Source organism: Ceratotherium simum, chromosome 11, assembly GCF_057802395.1.
Source record: "Ceratotherium simum simum isolate JZ-2026a chromosome 11, ASM5780239v1, whole genome shotgun sequence".
NCBI lineage: Eukaryota > Metazoa > Chordata > Mammalia > Perissodactyla > Rhinocerotidae > Ceratotherium > Ceratotherium simum.
Window position 1 is genome coordinate 15,096,702 of NC_141910.1, and position 27,352 is coordinate 15,124,053.

The following is a 27,352-nucleotide window of genomic DNA, read 5'->3' on the forward strand; positions in this document are numbered from 1 at the left end:
TCTTGTGGATTGTGCTTTTTGTATCAGGTTTAAGAACTTTTGCCAAGTTCTAGATCCTGAAGATTTTTTTCTTACGCTCTTTTCTGAAAAGTTTTATAGTTCTATGTTTTCCATTTAAATCCATGGTCCCTTTTGAGTTTTTAATATAAGGTGTGATGGTCAAGGTTCTTATTTTGCTGATGGATGTCCAATTGTTCCAGCACCATTTATTAAAAAGGCTACTCCTCTTCCATTGAATTGTCTTTGCTTTTCTGTAAATAATTAATTGGGTATATTTGTGTGGATCTATTTCCAGGTTTTTTATTCTGTTCCATTGATCTGTCTTTCCCTCTGCCAGTACCACTCTCTCTTGATTACTGCACCTTATAGTAAGCTTTAACACTGGAAAATGATTCTTCCCACTTTATTTTAATTAATAGATTTTATTTTTAAGAGCAGTTTTAGGTTCATTGCAAAATTAAGCAAAAAGTACAGAGAGTTCCCACATACTCCTTCCCACAACCACACATAGGCTCTCCCACCACCAACATCCCACAACAGAGTGGTACATTTCTTACAACTGATATTTCCACTTTATTCTTCTTTTTCACAATTGTTTTGGCTATTTTAGGGCTTTTCCCTTCCCAAATAAACTTTAGAATAAACTTGTCTATGTCTACAAAAAAAACTTGCTGGGATTTTGACAGGAATTGCATTAAACCTATAGAACAATTTAGGGGAGAATTAACATCTTTACTATGTTGAATTTTTCAATCCATGAACATAATAAAACTCTCGATTTATTTAGGTCTCCCTTAATTTCACCAGCATTTTATAATTTTCATTATACAGATCCTATACATGTTTTGGTACACTTATACCTAAGTAATTTTCTTTGGAGCAATTGTAAATGGTATTGCAATCAAAAAATTTTTGGTTTCCACTTATTCGTTGTCAGTATATAGAAAATACAATAGATTTTTGTGTTGATCTTGTATCTTACTGAACTCATTTCTTCTAGTTTTGTTGTACATTCCTTAAAGTTTTTTATGTAGATAATCATGCCATCTGCAAATAGAGACAGTTTTATTTCTTCTTTCCAATCTGTGTGCCTTTTCTTTCTTTTTCTTGCAGTGGCTGGAATGTGCAGTACTATGTTGAATAGCAGTGGTGAGAGTAAACATCCTTTCATTGTTCCCGATCTCAGAGGGAAAGCATTCAATCTTTCAACATTAAGCATGATGCTAGCTGGATTTTTTTTTGGTAGATTCTCTTTATGAGATTGAGGAAGTGCCCCTCTATTTTTAGTGTATTGCGAGTTTTTACCACGTATTGGTGTTGAATTTTGTCAAATGCCTTTTCTGAATCGATATCATAAGGTTGTTCCTTCTTTAGGCTGTTGCTATGGTGGATTACATTGATTTTCCAATATTGAACCAGCCTTGTATATCAGGAATAAATCCCTTATAATAGGTCAGGAAGTATTCTCTATTTTCTGGAAAAGCCTGTATAGATTAATTCTTTGAATGTTTTGTAAGATTCTCTGGTGAAACCATCTGGGCTTGGAGATATCTTTTTTGAGAGTATTTTAATTACAAATTCAATTTTAGGATTATTGTTTCTCTACTTCATGTTGGCGTAGTTTTGGTGGTTTGTGATTTTCAAGGAATTCGTCCATTTCTTCTAAGTTGTCGAATTTGAGCATAGAGTTGTTCATTGTATTCCTTTATTATTCTTTTAATGGCTGCAGGATCTGTTGTAACATTTCCTATTTTCATTCCTGATATTAGTAGTTTGTGCCTTCTTTTTCTTAATCTTGTTAGAGATTTACCGATTGTATTTTTTGAGGGACTAGCTTTATGTTTAACTTTTCCCTCTCCTTTTCCTCTTTTCAATTTCATTGATTTCTGCTCTTTATCATTTCCTTCCTTCTGATTGCTTTGCTTTTATTTTGCTCTTTTTTCTAGTTTCTTGAGCTACGAACTTATTGATTTGAGATCTTTCTTCTTTTATAATGTAAGCACATAGTGCTATAAATTTCCCTTTCAGTGCTTCATTAGCTGTATCTCACAGATTTTGATGCTTTCGTTTTCATTCACTTCTACGTATTTTTTTTCCTTTTGAGACTCGTTCTTTGACCCATGGATTATTTATAAATGTGCTGTTTAATTTCCAAGTGTTTGATGATTTTCCTATCATCATTCTGTTGTTGATTTCTAGTTTGATTCCATTATAGTCAGAGAACATATTCTGTATGGTTGCAATCCTTTTATATGTGTCAAGGTTTGTTCTATAGCCCACATTATGATATACGCTGGTGTATGCTCCATGGGCGCTTGAAAAGAATGTGTCTTCTGCTGTTGCTGAGTGTTCTATAAATGTCAATTAGAGGGGCCGGCCCCGTGGCTTAGCGGTTAAGTACACGCACTCCGCTACTGGCGGCCTGAGTTTGGATCCCGGGTGTGCACCGACGCACTGCTTGTCTGGCCATGCTGAGGCGGCGTCCCACATACAGCAACTAGAAGGATGTGCAACTACGACATGGAACTATCTACTGGAGCTTTGGGGAAAAAAAGGAGGATTGGCAATAGATGTTAGCTCAGGGCTGGTCTTCCTCAGCAAAAAGAGGACTGGCATTGATGTTAGCTCAGGGCTGATCTTCTTCCTCAAAAAAAAAAGTCAATTAGATCCCTTTTGATTGTCTTGTTCAGTTCTTCTATACCCTTGCTGATTTTCTCTAGCAGTTCTATCAACTGGTGAGAGTGGGGGGTTGAAGTCCCTAAATATAACTGGATTTGCCTATTTCTCCTTTTAGCTCTATGTTTTTGCTTCATGTATTTTGAAGCTTTGTTGCTTGGTGTATACACATTTAGGGTTGCTCCATCTTCTTGGTGGACCAACCCTGTCATCATCATGTAACGTCCCTCATTGTCTCTAGTAATACATTTTGCTTTGAAGTCGAATTTATCTGATATTAATATAGCCAGTACTTTTTTTTTAAATTAACGTTAGCCCAGTTTTGAAAGTTAGTTTCCTAAAGCCACTTGCAGTGACCAATTATTTTTATCAGTCTGAGTCTCAAAAAGAAATAGATGGCACACTGATCTTAGGACAGCTTGAGGAAGGTTTAATAAAGGGACTATTTACAAAGGTGTGAACAGGCTATAGGGGAACCACGAGTAGTTCAGCACCCTAGGATTAGTAACAGTAGTTACTAGTTACTGGAACCCAAGAGAGAGTCCTATAAAGAATGCGACCTTGATGGAAAGAAACAGTGATCTCTGGTTGAGGAAAAAAGCCAGACCAAGGTGATCCCACAGGGAGAGAGCCAGAAATACCCTGACCTCACTTCCTCTGTTCACTCTCCTGCCCTGGCTCCTCATTGTTCAAACCAAGTCAGAAGTGAGGAGGCAAGGATGCAGTCCATATAGGTTAGCCTCCTGGGGCAGAAAGCAGGGTAGGAAAGGGTGGAGAGTAGATCTGGTAGGGCAAACAAAAAATATCTAAGACTTACTAACCTGAAGGACCCTGAGCTGATAATTTTTCATTTGGATTACCTCTACATTTATAGGACCTGAACTCTATCTAAAAATGGAACTGACTACCACAAGAACACCCAGAACCTAGAAATACTCCTTCAGGGGACAGCCAGTGGTGGGAACACCATGGAGAATCTTTAAGCATCTGAGGACTGGCTTTGGGGACCTCTGAAGTTCCCCCCAGCCTTGAGATTCTGCTGCTGAGAAAGCTGCAACGAAACAGCCTAAAAAGTACAGAAACTCTAGTCGGTGTGGAGGTCCTAACCACTGGCATTAGGAATCAGGTGTGTGTGTGGGGGTTGGTGCAGAAGCAGACTGGGGTTATCAATGGGGCATGACTGAGGCATTCTTAGTACCTAAGAATTTGAAACTTCCAGTCTCTTCTGTCAAGCACGTCAATTAAGGGGGCGTATAATGTAGCTCTGAGACCTGAGAGTCTAGTGCTGATGTTGTGGGATAGTGAAGTTTAGAGGTGGAAATGAATGGTACTTTAGGAGGGCTTCTGCATGTGGGTACTGTGTGGATGTTTGGGGCATGGTTGTGGAGATGAACAGGAACAGGTGTCTACTGGATATCAGCCACAAATGAACAAGAAAAGCAGCAATATCACATTAGACAAAGGATGGAAATTAAACTGTTCTCTTACATCAGCACCAAAGTGGATAGCATGTAAAAGGCATTGTGTAAAGGTGATTTTCTTTAATATAAGATTTCATCTCAAAAGTCTCTGCAAGTTTTCTGTGAAATGGGATGAAGTTCAAATTCCCTAGTTCAACAGCCAAAGCTATATAAGTTCAATAGAAACCCTGACAAAACTGACTTAAACATAAGGAAAAGTATTAGCTCTCTGGACTGAAAATCCAGAGGTAAGGTAGCTTCCATGTTTCAACAGCATAAGGATGTCATCCTGGGCCCAGATATGTACTGTTTCTCAGCTTTACTGGCCTCAGCACGTTTCTTTCAAAGCCTAGAGACCCTTGTGGTTAAAACACTCAGGGCTATCTAAAATTAGAAACATGGCTTCTTCTGGGTTTATATAAAGTAGGCCTCTCCTTTCTTAGGAGTCCTGGGCAAACTTCCCCTTGGATCTCTCTGGGAAAATCACCCTGGCAAGGTGGATGGGATTACTGATTGGCTCAAATTAATCAAGGCCCATCTGTGAATCTGTGCCTAGGGTCAGATTCCTAAGTGCAGGGCTACTTGGAAGGAAGAGGAGAAATGAATGCTTCACAAGCAATCAACACAGTACCCACATGCAGAAGCCCTCCTAAAGTACCATTCATTTCCACCTCTAAATTTCACTATCCCACAACATCAGCACTAGACTCTCAGGTCTCAGAGCTACATTATACGCCCCCTTAATTGACGTGCTTGACAGAAGAGACTGGAAGTTTCAAATTCTTAGGTACTAAGCTGTTCCACTTCAAGGAGAAAGGCCCGGGGTAAACACAAGGGAGATGTGATTTTGCCTTCCTTTAAGCAGTCTGAAGGTCGCAGGTGCCCCTTTTGGCATGTGCAGCTCTAGCTACTGAGTATGATTCCAAGCTTAATGACACAGAATATGTTTCTTAAATAAATAAGAAAGTCCTGAAATACAAGCCAATTACTTATGAGGGCTCAAAGAAGGAAAAGAATAGCAAGATTCATTTAAGCAGAGTGTCCTCTGCTTAATTTAGTTTCCTTATGTTTACGTGTTCGTCAGGTTTCTCTTCTAATTAATATAGCCTTGAATGTTGTTAGGAAAACCTAGCTGGGTAACACTTAACAAGAGTCAGCAGCTCACAGGAAAGTAGGGGGCCACTTCCCTAACTGCAGAGTATCTGTACTTGAGTGCCCAAGTTAGAACCTCACCTTTGCAACCTCCCTGAGGCCTCTTGACCCTCTCCTTCCCTGGCTGGGGCAGCTCACAAGTGCTTGCCTGGGAATGTGGTGGCAACAGGTCTGCTGGCGTTGGAGAAGTGAAAATGAGGAAGTTCCAGACTCCAGGGTCATTGTAAGGCAGATAACACTCTAGTGCAGCTTCCAGCGAGTTCCTGTGGGTGGCCATAGGAGACCAGGCATAATTTCTCTGGTCCTTAATACATGACTAGGATTAACTCAGGGGCCTACATAAACTGCGGCAATGAGGTTGTGCTCACTGCAACCAAGCCTGGTTAGAGAGGTGGTGCCCTAGTTATACTTCCACCTAAGCCTCTAACCACTCTTGACAAAAAGGCACCAGCAAACTCCCTGGCCAGCCAAAAGCCTTTCAAGTCAGGAGAGGCTCAGAAGGCTCTGGCTGTTCTGCAGAGCTGAAGGAGACACCCCAGATGCAGCAAGGCTGCTAGCTCTAGGGGAAAGCAGCTCCACTAGCAGGAATGTACTCAAAGCAGGGCAATAGGCACAGTCTACTCCATGGAGGCAAACGGAGGGTGCAGTCTGCAGAGACCTTAAAAATAACAAAACTGACTATATCTGCTTTTTATCATCACCATTTGCTACAAACAATCCTAAACAATATTAGTGATAAAAGATCTCACCCAGCCAGAGACTGGAGACTACTCCTACGAGTGAGCTACCAGAGTTTTCCACCTTATCCACTAATGCTTTTGCAGGGAACTGAAACCAAGTACTCCACATCCATCCAAGGAAGGCCACCCTTCCTCCCTCTCTGATCCCTGGTCCTGCCAATACAGCTACATTGCTATGTTTATCAATAAACTTCTCTTCCTCATGACCCCAAGGGGCCTGACTGGCTGACCAGAACGCTGGAGGGTGGAAGAACATGGGCTCTGGGGAAAAGATGTACTGGTTTCCAGGCCCATTTCTATCACTTGGGTGGCCCTGAGCAAGTGACCATCTCTTGGAGCTTCTTTCCTCAAAGGTAAAATGGGAATTATCATAGCATTTAATTCCTACGATCATTTTGAAGATTAAGAATGCTGTAAAAACATTTAGCACACTGACAGATAAATAGGATTCATATTTTCACCTACTCCTAGGTTATGAGAATTAAAAAGCTACCAGCACACATTCTACCAACCAAATTCTTTTTCACTCCTGACTCTAGTTCCAGTGTAGTTTGAGAAATGAGCTCATCGTATGTGAGATTTTTTATTTTCACACAAATTATTTACATGCCTACAGTAACTAGAGTTGTTTTCTCACAGGTTGTATTACTTTTTCTGTAAGAGACGTGAATTTAAGAAAAGCCAATCCTTCATCTCCAAAGTTGAGGGCTTCCCTAGAGTGCAAACATGCTGTCCAAGTGAGGACGTGCTAACCAATTAATTCCAGTTCCTGCCTAAAGTATCCAACACTTCAGTTTAACTGGAATGTACAGTCTATTGACATTCAATAAAATTGCTGACATGGTTGGGTACAGGTCAACCATCTTTCTGTAAGTTTTCTATTTGTCTCTTCGGTCCTTTATTTTCCCTTTCCTGTCTCTTTTTTGGGTTAGACTATTTCTTAGCAATCGATTTTATCTTCTCTATTGACTTTTTTAACCATATCTATTTGTATTATTTTTTTAATGGCATAGATGCTTAATTTATTACAGTCTATCTTAAGTTAATTTTATACCACTTCACAAATAATGTAAAAACTTACAACAGTTTAATTCCATTTTACTCTCTAAGCCCCTTCTTTAATTGTGGTCATTTATTTTACTTCTCCATATGTTAACTCTCAATGCCTATACCATTCAGTAAGCATTTAGTACAGGTGAAGTTGTCGAGTCTTTTTTTTGGTGATGAAGTTTAGCCTTGAGCTAACATCTGTTGCCAACCTTCCTCTTTTTTGCTGAGGAAGATTGGCCCTGGGCTAACATCCGTGCCCATCTTCCTCTACTTTATATGTGGGACGCCTGCCACAGTATGGCTTGATAAGCAGTGTGTAGGTCTGTGCCCGGGACCAGAACGCGCGAATCCTGGGCTGCGTAAGCAGACCGCGGGAACTAAATTACTACACCACTGGGCCAGACCCTCAAGTATCTTTTTATGCTCATCTGAACCTGTGAACTCTGGGCCACGGAAGCGGAGCATGCAAACTTAACTACTACGCCATCGGGCCACCCAAACCACCTTTCTTTTTAAATCTTTAAAAAAGTTTTCTTATAAAAATCATCCCTTTAAAAAAAAAATCATAGTTTTATCAAAAGGTATACTTCCCGCGGGGCCAGCCTGGTGGCGCAAGCGGTTAAGTGTGCACGCTCTGCTGCGGCAGCCTGGGGTTCACGGGTTTGGTCCCGGGCGCACACTGGCGCACTGCTTGGCAGGCCATGCTATGGCGGCATCCCATATGAAGTGGAGCAGGGTGGGCACAGATGTTGGCCCAGGGCCAGTCTTCCTCGGCAAAAAAAGAGGAGGACTGGCAGATGTTAGCACAGCGCTGATCTCCTCACACACACACACACACAAAAAGGTATACTTCCCTTCAGCTCATGGAACTTACTGCAATTTAATTCCATCAGTTTTGTGACCGGTAAATTAAAAGGTTCAACATGTGGCAAATCCCCTCCTCCTAGGTTTACACAGGATTCAGATATTTCCTGGCCCTCATCTACCTTCAACCTCTGTTCTTGTTGTCACTGGTTCCTTTTTTAGGTTAGCAATCATTAAAAGACACAAGGTACTAAAAAGTGATTATCCCATGGATATAAATCTACTTTTATATATATAAAAAATATATTACAAAGTTAACAAAGAAAGATTATTTATATTAGGAAGGGAGGCAGTAAGATGGAGTGAGAAAGAAGCTAGACTTCTTTGAATATACCTTGTTTTATATAAGTGTAACTTGAGAACTATGTAATATGTTTTATGTAACATAAAATTAAATTTAAAAATGTAACCCTGGGGGCCGGCCCGGTCGCATAGTGGTTAAGTGCACACGCTCTGCTTCAGCGGCCCAGGGTTTGCAGGTTAGGATCCCGGGGGCACACCGACACACCGCCTGTCAAGCCGTGCTGTGGGCAGTGTCCCATAAAAAGTAGAGGAAAATGGGCACAGATGTTAGCCCAGGGCCAATCTTCCTGGGCAAAAAAAGAGGATTGGCATCAGATGTTAGCTCAGGGCTGATCTTCCTCAAAAAAAAAACCCAAAAAACTGCCCCTAAAGGCGTTGCAGATGTGGCTGCGGTGTCACGTTTGTGTCATTAGGTGGCAGAGAGAAAAGAGGCTTGTCTACGCTCAGTGTTCTGGCCTGTGAACGTCTGGATGACGAATAGTCTGACACTTGGGAGAAAAAAAAAATTAACCTCTAAAAATAAAAAATGAAATTAAACAAATGAACCTCGAAGTTAATCTAGATGGTAACATAAATACCAAAGAAGAGCTACTCCAAGTGACTTCAAAGGCCTATAATCTGAATGTATAGCATTAGTAGAATACACCCTGAAGACAAAAGAAAAACTGAAGAAAACCACAGCAGAAGCAATGAACATCCTAAGTAGCCACTGTTCCTTAAAGAAATGGCTGACTTCAGGTCTGGGGCAGGAAGTGTGTAAGGTGAGCCTGCAACATCTTCATATACAGATAGCAAGGAGTCTATAAAAATTAGTAGTGTCACGTTAAAAGGAATGATGAGTCAAATCAAAAAGGCCAAAAATGAGACAATTTGAGCATTAAGAAGGCTAACAATGCAAAGGTTTGCAACATCAAATATATTAAAATTTATGAGTCCAAATTAATACTTAAAAAGAATTTATCATAGGTGGTAGATGTCAAGAAAACACATTTTGAAAAAACTGGTAAATAAAGGAAAAGCATCAAATATTTATCATGTCTTTCTTTCTTTTCTTTCTTTTTTTTTTGTGAGGAAGATCAGCCCTGAGCTAACATCCATGCCAATCCTCCTCTTTTTGCTGAGGAAGACCGGCGCTGAGCTAACATCTACTGCCAATCCTCCTCCTTTTGTTTTTCTCTTTTTCTCCTCAAAGCCCCAGTAGAGGGGCCGACCCCGTGGCTTAGCGGTTAAGTGCGTGCGCTCTGCTACTGGCGGCCCGGGTTCGGATCCCGGGCGCGCACCGACGCACCGCTTCTCCGGCCACGCTGAGGCCGCGTCCCACATACAGCAACTAGATGGATGTGCAGCTATGACAGACAACTATCTACTGGGGCTTTGAGGGGAAAAAATAAATAAATAAAATCTTTAAAAAAAAAAAAAAAAAAGCCCCAGTAGATAGTTGTGTGAACTCATAGTTGCACATCCTTCTAGTTGCTGTATGTGGGACGCCGCCTCAGCATGGCCAGACAAGCGGTGTTTCGGTGCACACCCGGGATCCCAACCCGGGCCGCCAGTAGTGGAGTGCACGCGATTAACCACTAAGCCACGGGGCCGGCTCCTATCATGTCTTTCTTATACAAACTACACCAATGAGTAACCAAATAGCAGATGAGAGGAAGTTTCTCTTTTCAGAAAAGTATTCCAGCTTACACGTAAAGAAGGAATATAGAATTAAAATATCATCAGTTTTGCAGTCCCCAATGAATAAATGCATCAAAGCTTTAAGCATCAACTGCTACTAGAAGATCAAAGAAAGCAATCAGATATTTTCTACCTCCTGATCAGGAAGGTCACACGATGTCTGAAGCAGTCTTGCCAAAAACAAAGAACCAAATTCTGATCAAGTTTCTATATTCAACTACCAATTTATAAGATACACAAATGACAGAGGAATACGTTAAAATTACACTATAGGGTGGCAATCAACAAAATCCAGACTGTGGGAAGCCCTTCAATAGTGCTTCTCAAACTATGTGAGGGATCAGTTTATTTTTCTTTTTCCCCCTAATTTCCAATCTATCACAGACTAATACTTTGTAAAATACAAAAAAATAAAAAGAAAAAAACCCAAAAAACATACAAACCCCAATTTTTTAATTATTAGATTCAACAGACAAAGTCACTGTCAAACTGCGACAGTTTCTAAACACTCTCAATTTCTGTACTTAAGTCATCACAAACCGGTAGACAGTTTGTGGACCAGCATGAGATCCAAAGACTATGTTTTGAGCAGCATGGCTTTGCAGAACCAAATATCTCATTTCTTCATCAAATAAATCCTAACAGGAGAGAGTCTACATATTAGAAATAATTTAAAAGAGTCATCAAACTAGTCACAATGTATGGACCTTATTTGGATCTTGATTCAAACGCAATAAAACAAAACAAAAATCGTTTATGAGACAGTAGAAAATCTTAACTGGATTTTTATTTAAATAAGGAGTATTTTTAATGATATTATTGGTTATGTTAAAAAGAATCCTTATCTTTTAGAAATACATAGTGAAACATTTACGGGTAACATGACATGCTGAGATTTACTTTAAAATAACACGAGAGGGCCGGCCCCGTGGCTTAGTGGTTAAGTGCGCACGCTCCACTGCTGGCGGCCCGGGTTCGGGTCCCGGGCGTGCACCGACGCACCGCTTCTCCGGCCATGCTGGGGCCACATCCCACATACAGCAACTAGAAGGATGTGCAACTATGACATACAACTATCTACTGGGGCTTTGGGGGAAAAACAAATAAATAAAATAACACGAGAGGTTAGAGTCAAGATATATATATATATTTATTTGGCCTTGAGTTGATAATTGTTGAAACTAGGTAATTAGTATACATAGGTAAATTATCCTATTCTTTTCAATATGCTTGATATTTTCCACAAATAAAATATTAAAACAAAATTTTAAAGCTTTTAAAACCTGACTCTCATAATGAAATTTTTTTTTTAAAGAACTCAAAAAGGGCAGTTTTGGAAAGGCAAACTTCTATATAGCATTCTGTGCCAGAAAGGGTAATAAATCTAAAAACTTTTATAAGGTGATGTTGAATGCAATCTTTTCTTGCTTTGGTATTTAGATGATAAAATGATAGAAACTTAAAAGTGAGCTGCAATCCAATTACACACCACAACCAACTACTAAGCAGAAACTGCTATGTACATGATATTCCATATGTGTAGTATAAATAAAGGAAGGAGGCATTTCAAGGTTTTCTGAAAAAGCCTAGAACAATTCTAAAATTATATGCAAAGAGCATTATGTTTATTTTTAGAAAAACAGACAAAAAGCTTTTGTATTTGGAGCCCTATGATAAAAATTCCCAGTCCTAAGCGCAAAAAAGCAAGAGAGGAACATTATTCACTATGTATAGCTAACCATCAACATCTGTCACTAAGATAAAACACAAAAATTACCCCTATCACTTTTATACCTTAGCAGTTCCTTTTATTCTAATTTAGAATCCCAATTTCCAGATAACTAATTTAAAGAAAATAAGTTTCACACTTAAATTCTTAAGATTAAACTCCAAGGTTGATCCAAATAAGATTAAAGAAGCTCCTAAATTCTCTGGCTTAAATTTAAAAGCTTCAGAAGCAATCCCAGGAAGAGATTCCCTTTTCTTTTTTTTTTGGTGAGGAAGATTGGCCCCGAGCTAACACCTGTTGCCAATCTTCCTCTTTTTGCTTGAGGAAGAGTGGCTCTGAACTAACATTGTGCCCGTCTTCCTCTATTTTGTACGTGGGTTGCCACCACAACATGGCTTGATGAGTGGTATGGGTCTGCACCCCGGATCTGAACCCATGAACCTGGGCCGCCAAAGTGGAGTGCACTGAACATAACCAGTACGCCACTGGGCCAGCCCCGGAGAAGATCCTTGAGAAGTAATATTCTTATTTACTCTGACTGTGCTGCTTTGGCTTGCTGGCACCTTATTCTCCAACCTTTTAATAGCTCTTTTCCCTCATTACCTCATTCACCTATACAGTTTTGTTTTGTTTTTTATAATTTTATTTATTTATTTTTTTCCCCCAAAGCCCCAGTAGATAGTTGTGTGTCATAGCTGCACATCATTCTAGTTGCTGTACGTGGGACGTGGCCTCAGCATGGCCGGAGAAGCAGTGTGTCAGTGCGCACAGGGGATCCGAACCCGGGCCGCCAGCAGCAGAGCACGTGCACCCAACTGCTAAGCCACGGGGCCAGCCCGCACCTATACAGTTTTTTTTTTAAAGATTTTTTTTTAATTTATTTTATTTTTTCCCCCCAAAGCCCCAGTAGATAGTTGTATGTCACAGCTGCACATCCTTCTAGTTGCTATATGTGGGACTCGGCCTCAGGATGGACGGAGAAGTGGTGCCTCGATGCGCACCCAGGATCCGAACCCGGGCCACCAGCATTGCAGCGCGCGCACTTAACCACCAAGCCACAGGGCCGGCCCCCGCACCTATACAGTTTTAATTACAACAGACTCTTGGGCACTCACAAGCCATCCTCCTCCTCACTCCATTCCTTTGTCTGCGGCATGTAGTACTCTGTCATTTTGCTCAGGATGTGGCTAAGTGTGAACTGAGTGTGTACTGAGTTTGGTGAGCAACAACAAAAAGTTGCTTTTGGTTCTTCACTACACTCTTGCTGGCTGTGAGGTGACTTGTGCTGTGATGGGAGTAACAGATCTAAAAAAGTAGTGTTTTTCCATTTCCCTCCACTCAGCCTCTATCCTTAATTGGTGCATTCTAATCTTGGAAGAGCTGAGAAATCAGATATTATAACAATTCAAAATCAACAAGTTTATGCCTGAAGCATGGCCTAATCTAAAAATTTACAGTGCAGGGCTGTGTCCAGCACCTAATGATCCACTGAAGTATTTTTTTGTACCTTTACAACTTCTTAGAAATATATTAAATAATAATTCAAATGGTTTAAAAAGCAACTCCAGTGGTCCACAGAAATAAAGGCTGCTTTGTCTTTGTAGTTTCAAGCTAATACTAAATGACTTTCTAGGAGCTACTTCCAATGGGTCCTGACAGAAAGAGTAGATGTTACCAGAAGCAGAAAAAATATCTTCCCAACACATTAAAAAACTCAAGCAAAGTTTTACTCAAACCTACCTGGGCCAAACATGCTGTAATCTAATTTTATCCAGAAAAACAGAGAATTTTAAAAAATCTTTGTACACGGATGGTTGAAGCAAAGTGAAACACTGGCATGCTATGACTTGCAGTAATATATGAAGAATCCCCAAACATCCCAAGTCACAGCAGATGTAGAGAAGAAGCCTGTCTGCAATCAGAGGCAAGCAAGTCTTTAATAAATCAGCCACAAACACAAGATGGTATTTTAAATATACATTAGGAACATTTATTTTAACACTTCTAAAAGATATTTCTCCATGCCTGATGATTTGATATAAAAATCAAACCCATCATACTTTTCCCATTAGTCTCTCTACATCAAGGGCAATCAGAAATTTGTACAACATGAATATTTGCTTCTCAAACAAAAATTACAAATTAAATGGTAACAAAAATACACAAATCAACTGGACCCTAAACGAATTTCTAATGAATTCTTTCCCCTTTCCCCCAATCACCTAGAGCTTCTTTCTTCAGCCTCATTCTGCTCCTTTTCCTTTCTTTGCTTGGCCATGAACTTCTGTTAAAAGCAATGTGCAATATAAAATATTTATTAGATGTTGTTTTGCTGTATGTACAAAATATCCAATATATTTCATTGTATTTACAATTTAAAAGAGCCTGATCCTATAAAATAGTCATTAGAAACACAGTGTCTTATATTCACATTCCTTCCTTCCATTCATCATGAGTCACCTGGTATTTATGATACACAAGGCATTACACTTGGTGCTTGGGGATTCAGTGGTCAACAAGATAGGTAAGGCCCTTTATCTCATAGAGCTACATTCTAGTAGGGGAAGAGAAATAATAAAACAACAAATAAACAAGATAATTTTGGGTGGTGGGAAAGCACTATAAAGCAAAGAAATACAATAAGGTCACTGATTGAGGCTGACACTTTTTTGGGGTGAGAAAGAGTATTCTTCCTTAGCTATGTATTTCTTAGGCAAAGCCCTTTCTGGGAAGCTGATTATTTGAGTCAAGACCTAAAGAAGAGGAAGAACCAGCTATACAAGTGGGATTGGGAAAGGGGAAAAGAATAGCACTAGAGGTGCAAAGGCAGCAAAGGGGCCTTTGACATATGAAAAATATTTAAAACAAAAAAAGCCAAAAAAGCTGGAACACAGTGAGCAATAAAAAACAGTACGGTCAGAGAAGTAGAAAGGAATCAGATCATGTAGGGCCTTACACACGCACAAAAAGTGTGGATATTATTCCAAGTGTAATATGAAGCTAGTGGAAGATTTTAAATGGAAAAATGACAGGAAAAACTTAAGAGTACAGGTAGCATAGCACAATGTTTAAGGGCTTGAGCATGGAACAAAACAGAGCTGGGTTCAAATCCTAGGTCTGCCACTCACTAGCTTGTGACCTTGGGATTAGATGCTTGGGTTTTGGTATTCTCTAAGCCAGTTTCCTCATCTTTAAATTGAAACGATGGCATCTACATCATAAAGCTGATGGGGGGATTAAATAAACTTCCAGCAAGTAACAGCTCAATAAATGTTAGATGAGTATCTGTGCCATAAATTCAATATAGAGGATGTATAAAACAACTCTCAAACAGTCAGGAGGAATCAGAACTATTGCTTCAACTATGGCTAACAATGATTCTCTAGCAGCACTTCCCAAAGAGGTGTACAACTAAAAAAAAGAGGGGGTGGGATTTGCAGGGGAGATGGGGATTAAATCCGTTTAGGAAATGGGTTAAATAAAGTTAAGTGGATTCTTTCTGACCAGACAATTCAGAAACTTTAATATACTATGTGTCCATGACTGAAAGAGGGCATCAGAATATACAGGTATCCACACTTTAATGGACTGTCACCTGGGACTAGTGATCTGCAGAATTTACTCTGGCAAATGCTGCCAGAGGAAAGGAATAAAGACTGGAAGTTACTGGTATGTTACAGTGAAGGAGAGGAAGGGGATTCTGGACCTAAGAGGAATAAACTGGCACAAACCTTCAGAAGTTCTTCCAAAGAGAAAAGAACGTGTATTTTGGGTGGACATTTAAGGAGTTTGATTACAATACCACACCTGAAGATTTTAGGAGTTAAGAATAGAAAAAACGTACCTCTGTATTTTGCTTATGACGTGTACTCTTGCAGTGATTTGTCATTGCTTTTTCACCTGAGTAGAAAAGGGAACAAATTGGACAGAAAAATCCAGCCTTCGGTACAAGAAAGTCTAAATCTAGAGGACAAGAGACGGGGGGAAGAGAAAGGAGGAAAATTAATGATAACTTATCTATAGCTGTGTTAATCAATTGATCTAAACATGACAACCCTACTAAGCACAGTATATACTTACACACAAACATAATATATAGTGCTATATATCTAGGGATCAAGAGCAATTAAGCCTTTAATCACAAAACCCAGATCTTTATTTTTTAACAAATTCTGTAATATTCCAGAGCCTCCAGGAATGCCAGCGAATTCCTTCAGAACAGCAGTTCCTTGGAAAATAAACTGATAGAGAGTCTTTGAAATAAACCTCTTAGGAATCTCCTGTTAAAATAAAACAGGAAGACGAGGCAGAATGATAGGCAACTGGCTGCTTGAGGAATATGCTGAATAAACAAATAAGGTGCCCCTCAGCTCATCTTAGCTGGCCATGAACAAAGTTTGCTAGCTAAGCTTTTCAGTATGCTCTAGTTAACTGGAATTTCTGCCTGGACAAGTATAACTCAATTCTTACCAAAGCAGCAAAGAAAGTACCAGGAAAAAAAAGAAGAGACATATCCGACTTTAAGAGTGCAATAAAAATATCCTTGCCAGGTAAAAACACAGCCTAATAAACTGTTTTCAGAAATGCCAATGTGCAAAACTTGCTGATTTACACTCTAAAATAATCATCTAAGCAAGGTTATTCCATTACTCAACTGAACAACAGAACACTTTCTATGGTACTGAATTTTTATTTCATATGGATAAGGAAAAAAATGTCATGTTTACTTTACCTTCAGGGACATCAGATGCCACTGATTTCCCTAAAGAAGAGTCCTCAATCTTCTTTCGTTTTCGTTCTGGTTCTGAATCCTTTAATCCAGATTCTTCATCAACTACATCATTAAATTTTTCAAGGAAAAAAAGTTATTCAAAATACATTTACAGACTTTGTGAAGCTAACATGAGATAATCCCTGCCTTCAAAGATTAATTTATGGTTCATCTCTTTAAGTAAACCTTCCTTGGTTAATCCCACCTGACCACTCTTCCAAGATCCTTTGAAAAGGAATAAATGGGTAAACCTGTTCAACCTTATTAAAGGGATTTAAGGGTATATTTTATTTATACATTGTTCCAGAAAGAATTTAAAGGATAATAAAAAAAATTCAAGTTCTATAATTAGTGGCAAGAGTTAACTTGTATACACAAAGTGCTGCTTTGCGGGAAGAGTATGAAGTAAGATGAAAAGGACGCGAGCAGAGAATTGTGATGCCCTGTACTGACGCCCCTCCAACTAACAAAAACTGAGCCTAAAATTATACACTAAGACCCTTGTTAGGCACAATCAAGTGAAATTACAAATGTTAAAGCCCAGCAAAGTAAATAACATGTAAAAAGCACTCAATGTTAGCAGACTCTGCATAAAAAGATCTTGGGGGATGACAAAAATGGGAACTGGTTCCAAGCAACTTGGGTTATCCTCAGCAGCTGAAATACCTTACTGTTGCATAGTACTTGACAAATCCCTTTCACACATATATCATTCATTTAGCTTTTATCTCGTGTGAGATAGGCAGGTCAAATCATTAGTATCCCTATTTCTGCACATGTGGAGAAAGCAAATCCAAGGGAGGTAAGAAGCTGATATGCCCAAGGTTGCATAGCTAGTAAGTGACAGAGGCGAGAAACAAGACTTGTGACTTCAAGTTCACTGCTCTCTCCCTGCAACTGGACTACTCTTTATGTAACCTGAGGGGATGGCTAGGAACTATGAAATCATTATTTACTCTTCTCTTATTTCTTGCATTTTACCAGTCATCAAGTCCTAAAGAGTTGATAAAAAAAAAAAAAGGCTCTCTCTCTTTTCTTAACTTAATGGTTAAAAGAGCCTCTAGTCTCTTCCTACAAAAGTTTATTCCCTCACCAGAGTAATAAACTTTCTCAAACACATTTGCTCCTGCCACTCCAAAGGCACACTTATGTAATGATAATAAATTACATATAATGATTATATAACAACTTAAATAGATTAAAATAAATATTTTAAGTTTAAATTTGTTTAAAAGATGCCCTTTTCTTAAGCTAGGTCCTTTTGTCAAATATATTGTCCATTAATGGAAATAACTGTTACATAAGCAGTAAATAAATCATCCTTTCTCTATTCTTCAGTTGCGATGAGGCAGTTCTACGCAAGCTGGCAGGTGAAGTTGCCCTATTCCAAGAGAAATCCTGGGGGGAAAAAAACCTCACGAAATCATGCTAGGAGCTATTTGTCAGATTACTAAACCACTATGGTTTAGTATCAAGGAAAAGTTATGGAAAAGAATAGACAAAGGAGGAGGAGTACCCACTTGGCCATGGGAGCCAGCTTCAAGAAAGACGGCATGATCAATAGTAACAAATGATGCCAAGAAGTCAAACAAGACTAAATTAAGAAGAAAAAAACCATAATGAATCAAGTTTGACAACAACCCAACGAGGGATCTTTATCAACATCAATTTCAGGAAGGTGGTTTAGAAAGAAGCCAAAATACATCCAGTTCAATGGAAGATGATGAAATGAAAAACAGGTGGTTCTTTCTAGATGCTTTGCTCTGAAAGCAAAGAGAAAAGATGGGAGCTATAAGGATTCCAAAGTTAAGGGTATGGTTTTTCAAATGGGAAAGACTTGACTATACTTCATGTGTGCAGAGACAAAGTAGGTAAAACACAAGCTGGCAGACAGAGCAGATCCTATATTTACTCTGGTAAATAGAAACGAAAGCAAGGTTATCCAGTGAGGAATGGGCTAGGTGACGCAGAAAGGGAAAAAGACTTATGTTACATTTAGTTAGGAAATGGGGAAAGGAAGAAGGCCTATAATAGGTTGTGGAGCAGCACTGATGGCCCAGCTGAGATCAGATTCAATGTACTTGAACTGAATCCCAGTCAGTAATTTCTCCTTAGAGTAGACAGAACAGAAAAGCAAGAGGGCAAGGAGGATGCTTGCAAAGAGAACGGTATAGTACTCTTTAAGTCACACTGGTAGTCGATTTTTTGCTTTACCTCTCTGAATCAATAAGCTTGAGATCTGGAACTGTGTGCTTTTCTTTTTTTCTACCCTTTTTAGCATTTTGCTATCAATATAATGGAAACAACGACAAATATTTATTGAGTGACTAGAGTACTCTCCCTCACTAGACACTGTTCTCTATTAGTTTCAACATAAATTTTATTAATGTTATTAAGACATCTTATGTAATTCATCGGCTGACTGCCTGGCAGCATCCACAAAGCAAGGGATCTGGTCCACAAATAAGAGCTAGTTAATACATCATTCCTACTTGAGGCTGCAACATGGTTAAGAATAACCTTTCACAGATCATTTCCATAAACTGTCACATTCTATTATAATAGGATCACCTATTATTCTCTTATCCCATTCCATTATGTTCCATTATCTCTCTAAATTATAAAAATAAAAACATTTATCCAGATCTAATCATTATAAGGCTATCTTTCCCACTTCCTCCTACTCTATTTCATTGTTTTTCTACTTTTCTTCTTAGATGGTAGGTCTTTGGAACTTCAACCACCACCCATGTTGTGTTACTCTCTTCCCCCCACTTCCATCAATTCTGCTTTACCTTCACTAATTTGGAAGGCCTCTTCACCTTTCACTGGTTCTGTCACGACAGCTTTTTCGGATGGTGGCGTTTTCCCAATTCTAACTCTCTTGGTTGGCATTTTAGCTTTAAAGAGAAAGTCTAATTTATTGCTATAGTAGCAGCATTTAAATTGCTTTTAATTCTGAATAACAATTTTAACACCTTTTTTTGCAAACAAAATAACACTCAAATTTGGGAAGGAAACCTATTTCTAATATAAAGTATGAGAACTCTATTAAAAAATATTCAGCATTAGTCTAAACATTCTCCTTTTATTTTCCCATTTATCTTGTTCCAAACTATACCTTCCTACCTGCTTTTTCCCAAGGAGCCCATACATATTTTTCTGTTTTGTTCCTTAAGACTGTGGGACCTTCCTAGTATTTTTAACTCTTAGTTTAGTTAAATCGTTCAAGATTTCTTATTGAACATTATTTTCATGTCCCTCAAGTCCTGAGAGTGAGCTCACCTATTATTATATACCACCAAAATATTTACTTAAAAGTGAAATGGTACTTCACAAATTTTTCTACATCCTAAGTCTAAGCAAGAATTGGGAGGCAGTCTACTATAAACATCCTTCTACTCATCAAAAGGTGTATTTTCCCAATAATACAAATATACCATTTTCACTCCAATTCTTATTTGGGCACTCTAGTTCGCTTTCTGATTTTGCCATCTTTCTTGAGGTATAACAACTTGGGACAAGGCCTGCTCTGTAATTTAAGAGAAATTTGTCAAACTTGTACACATTTCTTTGGAAAATATCACTAGCCATAACTATTTGTTGGCTTCTTATATCAACATAGGGTGAAATTATTAGCAATGCTGCAACATATATTTTTGAAATTTTAAATGTAATCCCCTCTTAAAACAGAAAGACTACCACTTCTAAGTATCTACCTGCTAAGTGTCTTTCAATCATGGTTTTCAGATCTTCTTCCATAACAGTCTCACTTACTGGACCCACTTGGGACGAGGCTTCAAGTTTTGTCTTCTTCGTGTCCACAGCTCTCTTTTTTCTATCCCCTCTTTTATCTGTGGGATGGTCATTTTTGCTTTGTGCTAATTCAACTTTTAAATCATTGTCTCCGTCTTCCTCCTCTCCAACTTCATCAACAGTAACAAAATTAAGCTCTTCTTTAAGGTTGTTAAAATCTGCCAGAGAGTCTTCATCCTCTTCAGTTACTTCATCCAAAGTCACTAAATGCAGATCACTGCTGTCATCCTGTATTTCATCTACAGTAACTAAAGTAGAAGGGTCTTCAGGCATCTGAGAAGAAATGAACCCAATGGAATCCCTTCCAGTATTTCCCTCATCTCCTTTAGTATTTAAAGTGGCAAAACTTATGTCTGTCGACTCATTTAAAGGTAGCTCTTCTACTTCTCCAATTTCATCCACAGTTACCAGGCGTTCTTGTTTGAGAAGATCTTGTTCTTCAGCCACTGACAGTACAGTAACATCTTTAGGTTCACTGTGGGAAATGCAATCATCTTGATCAATTAACTCATCTAATGTAAGAAGTGAATTTGAATTTTTTACCATTTCTTCCATATTTATTTCTTCTTCATCAATTACTTCATCCACAGTGACTAGAGCTTGTGCTAGATGTGCAGCTGCATCTTCCTCTTCCCCAATCTCATCCAATGTTACAAAAGATAATTCTCCCTCAATGACACGAGATGCAGAAGTTTTCCCCTTCTTCTTCTTCAAGTTAAGTTCAGAGGAAGGTGTATTTTTGAGAGCCTCTTTCCTTTTTCCCTTTAGTGGAGTCTGCTTGGCTTGAAAAGGATTCACATCTTCTATAACCTCATCCACAGTAACAAATTCATCCAAATTAAATGGAAATAATGTTTCCTATTGGAAAGGAAAAAAAAAAAATCACTGAATTGTGAACAACAACTGATAACTAGCTACGTTCTAAACAGTCCCAGTAAATGTGCCTGAAGTATCATTTGTGAGAATTTCAGTGCAGGGAAGTTTCCTAAAGACTGAAATTAGTGTTATTTTTAAAAGTCCCACAAATGAATTAGCTGTAAATTACAAAAAAAACAATGCCAAAGGGAAAATCCTAACAATATCAATCTAATTCCACTTTTACTTAATTTCAATAAGATTACAATTATTTCCTAAATGATGTACGAGCTTTGAAATATCATGCACAAAAATACATTTACAGCATTTATCAATCAATATAATGTAAAGAATTTACTGTTCCATATATTAAATAATATCTAACAAGTGTTATAGGAGACTTAGACTACCAAAAGCACCTCATATGTAGCTAGAAAGTAAATAGTTAACTAGATTGTTCCACTGACCAATTATATATATATATATATATATTTAAGATATGCAACACTGAGGAAGTTTATATTTTGAGAGTTATATGAAAAACTGTTACTTTTTTTTTTTTTTAATAATTTTTATTTATTTATTTATTCCCCCAAAGCCCCAGTAGATAGTTGTATGTCATAGCTGCACATCCTTCCCAGTTGCTGTATGTGGGACGTGGCCTCAGCATGGCCGGAAAAGTGGTGCGTCGGTGCGCGGCCGGGATCTGAACCTGGGCTGCCAGCAGCAAGAGCGCGCACACTCAACCGCTAAGCCACAGGGCAGGCCCTGCTGTTACTAAGACTTAATGCCAGATATAACTGCACTTCAAAAAAACAGTACCTGTAATTTGAAAAATGATGCCAATACTTAAGAAAATAAATTCCTGGCAGGCAGCCTACACATTTAGTATGCTATCAATGATCAATTACTAGTACATATAATAATGACATTAGACTATATAACCAGTAATTTCAGGGGGAAAAAAATCTGTAAGCAATTGTACTATCAACTTAAGCCAATGGAACTAACCATAATCCTTACTTCTGCTTTTTAAACTACTAATACTTCTCTTTGCCCCAATAAAATAGGCCCAAATTCATCCCCTAGTGGTAGAAAAAAGTAAAATGACTGAAAAAATATTCTATGAATGGTGGAAATCTAAAATACCAACAACCAAATATAAAATGTAACACATTTATTTGGCAGTAGAACTCAGTACCAGGAAAGTAAATTTTAGAGCTCATCCAGGTAGGTTAAATTGAGCCATACCTAAAAGGACCACTGGTTTGGAAGTTCCACAAAATGGGGAAGACTCCAGTCAAACACCAGTGTCCTTTACACATTTGATTTTATTCTGTGTTTATAACCTATTTCTGTCAATACGAGACTGGAGGTATTTTCCTACTCTAATTCTCTTTCCATCCCTGTGTAACTTTTTGCCCTGCATCAAGAACACAAACTATATAGCCTAGCTAAAGGTCAAAAAATGAATTGGTGGTAGGGTCAAAAATAAAACATCTCACTCCTGTCCCTTGCTCCATATCAAACTGATTATTATAGGAGAGACACAAGTTATAAGGTAGATGAACTCTTCTATGGAGGAATAGAATAGAAGGGTTAGTGTTAGTGGACTGTTTCTTACCTCTTTAGATTTGGAACTTCTACCAGTGGTGCTTTTAGGATTCTTAGTGTTTTGCCCAGCCAAAGTCTGAAATATTAAGTAAGAAATACAGAAAAACAGAATTTACAACTAAGTTATTAATGTTAACAAAAACAAAAAAGAATTCAAACAGCAAATATTATCCACTCAACCATGCAAATATTTAACAGGTATACCAAACTAAGTTAACAAAAACCGGTAAGCTGATAAAAGAAGCTTCAATTTATGAGAGAAAACAGTTTCCCATTCAGAGGCAGAGTGCTAAATCATCTCAGGAGATTCACTTCAGACTTTTTTTTTTCAAACCACAGTTATATTTCTGACCACATTTTATTCAAAGAATGTTTTTCAAACCTGTTAATAAATTATGAACTTGAGCTTATTATTCTAAATGTCTATAGGCTTAAGTCAATGGAACTGTTTAAGAAAGGGGAAGTAGGAGCTTGCCAGTGGAGTGAGGAGATGAAAGTAGAAAACAAGATTACATCTCCTACTCCATAGCTACAACAGCAGAACTAATCACTTCAAAGATACACTGAACCATTCTTCCTACCCTCCTCACCTTATTGTTGCTGTCATCCCGTTTCATGATGGAAGATCTAGCCTCTGTTTCCTGAGATTGTTTTGTAATATCCCTGTAATCCAGTTTAGAATCCTTGCCTTGCAGGGCTGAGATCCTTCCACTGCCTCCTCTGGGAACACCGCTCTGAGTGGGTTTGAATTTACTGCTGCTTTCAGCCAAGCCTGACCTGGCACTTGTAGGTTTAAGTAGACCCAATTCCTTGGCTGAAAGTTTCTTTTCAGCATTTATTTGATCTCTGAGTACAGATTTTAGAAAACTTTTCTGGTTTTCAGATTTTGAAGCTGTAGCTTTTACCTTTGGAGAAGAGACTATACCAGCCTTGATGCTTGATTTACTGCTAGGTGCATTTGATGCAGCTAGCATACTAGTTTTACTAGTTTCATCAGGCTTACTGGCCTGACCCACTCCTTTATTTGGGTATGCCTTAGTCACAGCATTTTCTGCAGGCTTTTCTTTCATTGCTGCCACAATCTTTTCCAATTTCTCTGCAACCAACCTAGCGTCATTCTTTTCAGCCTTCTCAGTTCCTATTTGCAGATCCATTCTGGTCTCCTTAGTATTAAATTCATTGTCCTCATTTTCATCCATGTTACTTTTTTCAGAAATTCCCTTTTTGCTCACTACCTTCTCATCCCCAGTGGAAATTCCTGGTACTAAGGCCACAACACAAGTAGATGGTACTATTTCTAAAACAGTTTCATGTTTGTCCACTTCAGCTACAGCTTCTATCATAGACTCTGTAATCCCAGAAAAGAAATCTTCTGCTTCAGATGGAGATTCTTCTAGAATTCCTTTGATGTTCCTTTCTTCTATAAATGTACTGTCAGACATTGATAATTCTGTTTCAGGGTTAATAATTTCTGCCTCTTCTTTCTCAAAGTCACTGGTATACATCTGCTGATTTAAAACAGACTCCTCTAAATTTTCAGTGAATAATTCAATACAAGCTGGAGTGGATGCTACAAGAGGAATTTCCACTTTGACCTCCTCTCCTTGAGTTTCAACTTCCAAAGTTTCAATAGCAAAGTCAGAGTCACATAGTGCTTTTTCAGGTTCTTCCTCACAAGGCTCTTCCTGCTGTACAGAAGTTTCTGTCTGAATGTTGGGAATAGTTTCTTCTTCAACCTCACTAGGTTTAACAGAGGGACTACCAGCTGCTGTTTGCAACTCACTTTCATCAACTGGACTGTTTTTCAAGTCAGGGCTAAAAGTATTTAAAAACAAACAAAAAAGAACACAAACAAAAACACAAACAAAAATCAAACTATGATGAGAATTCAACCATTATAAATAATCCTGTTGATGCCAATTGTTAAGACTTCCTGATGCATTAGTGATAAGCATTGGGAAATCCAGCCAATCAGCATTAAAATGGTTAAGGTGATTTGACGCAAATATGTAAACAATACAAAATTTTTAAAGAGATCCTCCATCGCACTGAAGATTTCTTTTTAGTTCAAAGGAAATAATGGCAAAATTATGACCATTGATACGATCCTTTTACTCATGTACGTTATAACTATTGTTTCTCCTTCTGTGTCAAGTTTGCACCTGACATCAGAAGGCTGAATGTGAATTTGAAACATCTCAAATTATTATTAGGTCCTATCTTCCCACATAGGTAACCAAAATAATAAACTATGTGTATAGTTCTACAAGGAAACTAATGATCCATGCACTGAAATTTAAAATTTTATAAGTGAACCTTACCTAAAAGGAACATAAACAGAAACTAATAGGGAGAATACTCCATACTCGTAACCATGTCACCTCTTTTTTTGGATGTGTGACAGATTTGTTTTTAATTTTCCAAGAACTATATTTATTAATAATACTTAAAAGAAAACTTTCTTTGGAAGTATCTTTTAAATACTTTGTTTAAGATTTAAAGTTAGAGGCAAAACTGATAGAATCACCTTAACATAAACATGTAATCTTCTTATAAAATATTTGCCTCTGGCTACATTATGAGAAGGAATAAGTTAAAAGAAATCTTTCTAGTTACATAGAATAATTCAAAATTCTAATACACAACTTAAAATTTTAAGTAAAATTATTCAGAAGAAATAGAGGAAATACATGACAAGTATACACAATTGATCTTATTCATCATGGTCTTCCCAAATCCAAAGTAAACAAGTGTGTGATTCTATAATTCAACTACTTTCACTGAAACAGAGACAAAATAAACTATTTTTAAATGAATGCTCCACAGATCAGAGGTTATCTTGAAAAGTAACAAGGAAAATCCTAGCTTCTGAACACAATGTCTAGCATGCTATCAACACAAATTAAAGTTTAACAAATACATTCACTTGATTACATTAAAAGCAGGAGGATGGAGGAAGACACCAGAAAGTGATCACGTCATATCAATACCTCATAAAGAGTATTAACCTTTTTCCTCCCGTTTTTCAAGGAAGAGGAGGGAATAAGACATCCCCCTTGATATGCTTCTCAAAGAGTAGCCACATATCCTTTAGTTAACGCAAGGGATGGCTATCTGTGTCCTGAGACGTTAATAATATTTCAGAACTTTGGAAAAAGTTAAGTGTTACCACATCAGGGTCTAATTACTTGAGCCAATAAACTGGTCCTCCCCCCAAAGATGGTAAGTTTAAACTTTCAAAGGAGAAAACTTCTAAGAGATCAGAGAAACACTTCTTGATGAAAAGTTGTAAAGGCACAGTTTGGGGAATTTATTTAAGTTAAACAGCCAGTAACCATAGACCTTAATCAATACATATTCTATGCATTTGTGTAAGTTACCCTTTGTATGGTGAAAGGGTTTAAAGGTTTTTATTTGAAATGATTCACATCCCTTATATTCAAAAATAGCAATGACTGATTTTAAGTGTTCCAAATTCTTAGGACTAGTCAAACTAAAACTTGTGGCCAAGCACAAATATGACAAAGATAAGAAAAAAGTTGTGACCTTCAGTTACAGCTGTTATGTAAATATTATGTCTCAAAATATGAGCTTTCATTTTTAAATTACAAGACTCATTTCCAATAATGAAGATTAAATTCAAATTCCCCTCTCATTAGAGAACTGCACATTAACCCTAAAGGCTTTACAAATTAGGGCTATACAAAAACACCAATCTACTGGGCCAGAAGGGTAACAGAGATTTTGATTCCTGGCTCTAGGATACAGCAAGTCTTTCCCCTTTACCGTAGTTAAAGTTTGTCACTAAAAAACAAAAAAAGCTGTTATCTTTTATACAAAATGAATCACTATGCAGATCCACACTTCAAACAGAGAGCACGGACCTATTTGGAAACATGGCTTAATTCCCTATTTGTTCTTGTGTGTCAGTCTTTTAAAATTATAGTGCTTCCTTCATAGAGTTCACTTACCAAAAATTAATATCTAGTTTTCTCACTAACGAGAAAAAGCATCAGTGTTCATCAAGTCAGCTTGGAAAGTCAGTTTGAAATGTCAAATAAATGAAATTATTAACACTAGAGTCAAAAAAAAGTCTTTTAAAAGAGCAAAGGAAAATATAGTCATATTCTGGGAAATGGCGCAAAAAAGGATTTCAAGAAGCCATTCAGGATACAGGTATCTAATTTCCCCCCCCCCAGGTCCCACTCCCCTCCCCGCCCCCAATAATTTCAGGGTTTCAAAACCTTCAGAAAAGGCATACAATGAAAGCTGGGCATGAGAACAAAAGTTAACACTATACCATAAACTTTCTGAGAAACTTTAGACAGAGACTTAACAACACTGAAGATTAGTATTTATTTCAGGTTGCCACTGGGTACTGCCCAACATTATTAATGAATTGGTGAAAATTTCATCTAGCATCCTTATTTGGAGCCTTAATCACATGATAAATAAAAAAGTTTACATGGAGGGGGATGAGAACAGGAAAAGTGTAGAGTATTATTAAATTATTAATATATTCACACGAGATTGCCTTTAAATTGGAAATATATTTAAATACTTTACATTAACTATAAACAAAAAGATTATATTCATGATGAATTAGCACCCGTAAGTGCTTTTAAAAAAATGAAGCCAACAC

The 27,352-nt window shown here is 37.9% G+C and overlaps 1 protein-coding gene and 1 non-coding gene across 10 annotated transcripts in view; one reads left to right on the plus strand and one right to left on the minus strand.

Annotated features, from left to right (window-relative positions):
* The first annotated feature begins 8,604 nt into the window (after window positions 1-8,604).
* LOC147915930 (small nucleolar RNA SNORA17) lies at window positions 8,605-8,735 on the plus strand. Its single transcript, XR_015553719.1, has one exon. It is a non-coding gene; the product is annotated as a small nucleolar RNA SNORA17 (small nucleolar RNA).
* Window positions 8,736-13,618: 4,883 nt separating this feature from the next.
* Window positions 13,619-27,352, minus strand: part of ZNF638 (zinc finger protein 638) — an 85,270-nt gene continuing 71,536 nt past the window's right edge. For 5 of the 9 annotated variants that reach the window (XM_087436594.1, XM_087436595.1, XM_087436592.1 and 2 more), the window contains 7 exons: window positions 23,301-24,525; window positions 22,721-22,786; window positions 20,145-21,099; window positions 19,221-19,340; window positions 16,387-16,488; window positions 15,499-15,617; window positions 13,619-13,938 (listed from right to left, as the gene is read on the minus strand). In XM_087436594.1, coding sequence (XP_087292720.1) covers window positions 13,873-13,938; window positions 15,499-15,617; window positions 16,387-16,488; window positions 19,221-19,340; window positions 20,145-21,099; window positions 22,721-22,786; window positions 23,301-24,525 — 2,653 coding nt within the window. In that variant the 3' untranslated portion in view covers window positions 13,619-13,872. The remainder of the gene's footprint in view (window positions 13,939-15,498; window positions 15,618-16,386; window positions 16,489-19,220; window positions 19,341-20,144; window positions 21,100-22,720; window positions 22,787-23,300; window positions 24,526-27,352) is intronic. The other 4 variants (XM_087436591.1, XM_087436590.1, XM_014791434.2 and 1 more) reach the window with 2 other exon arrangements.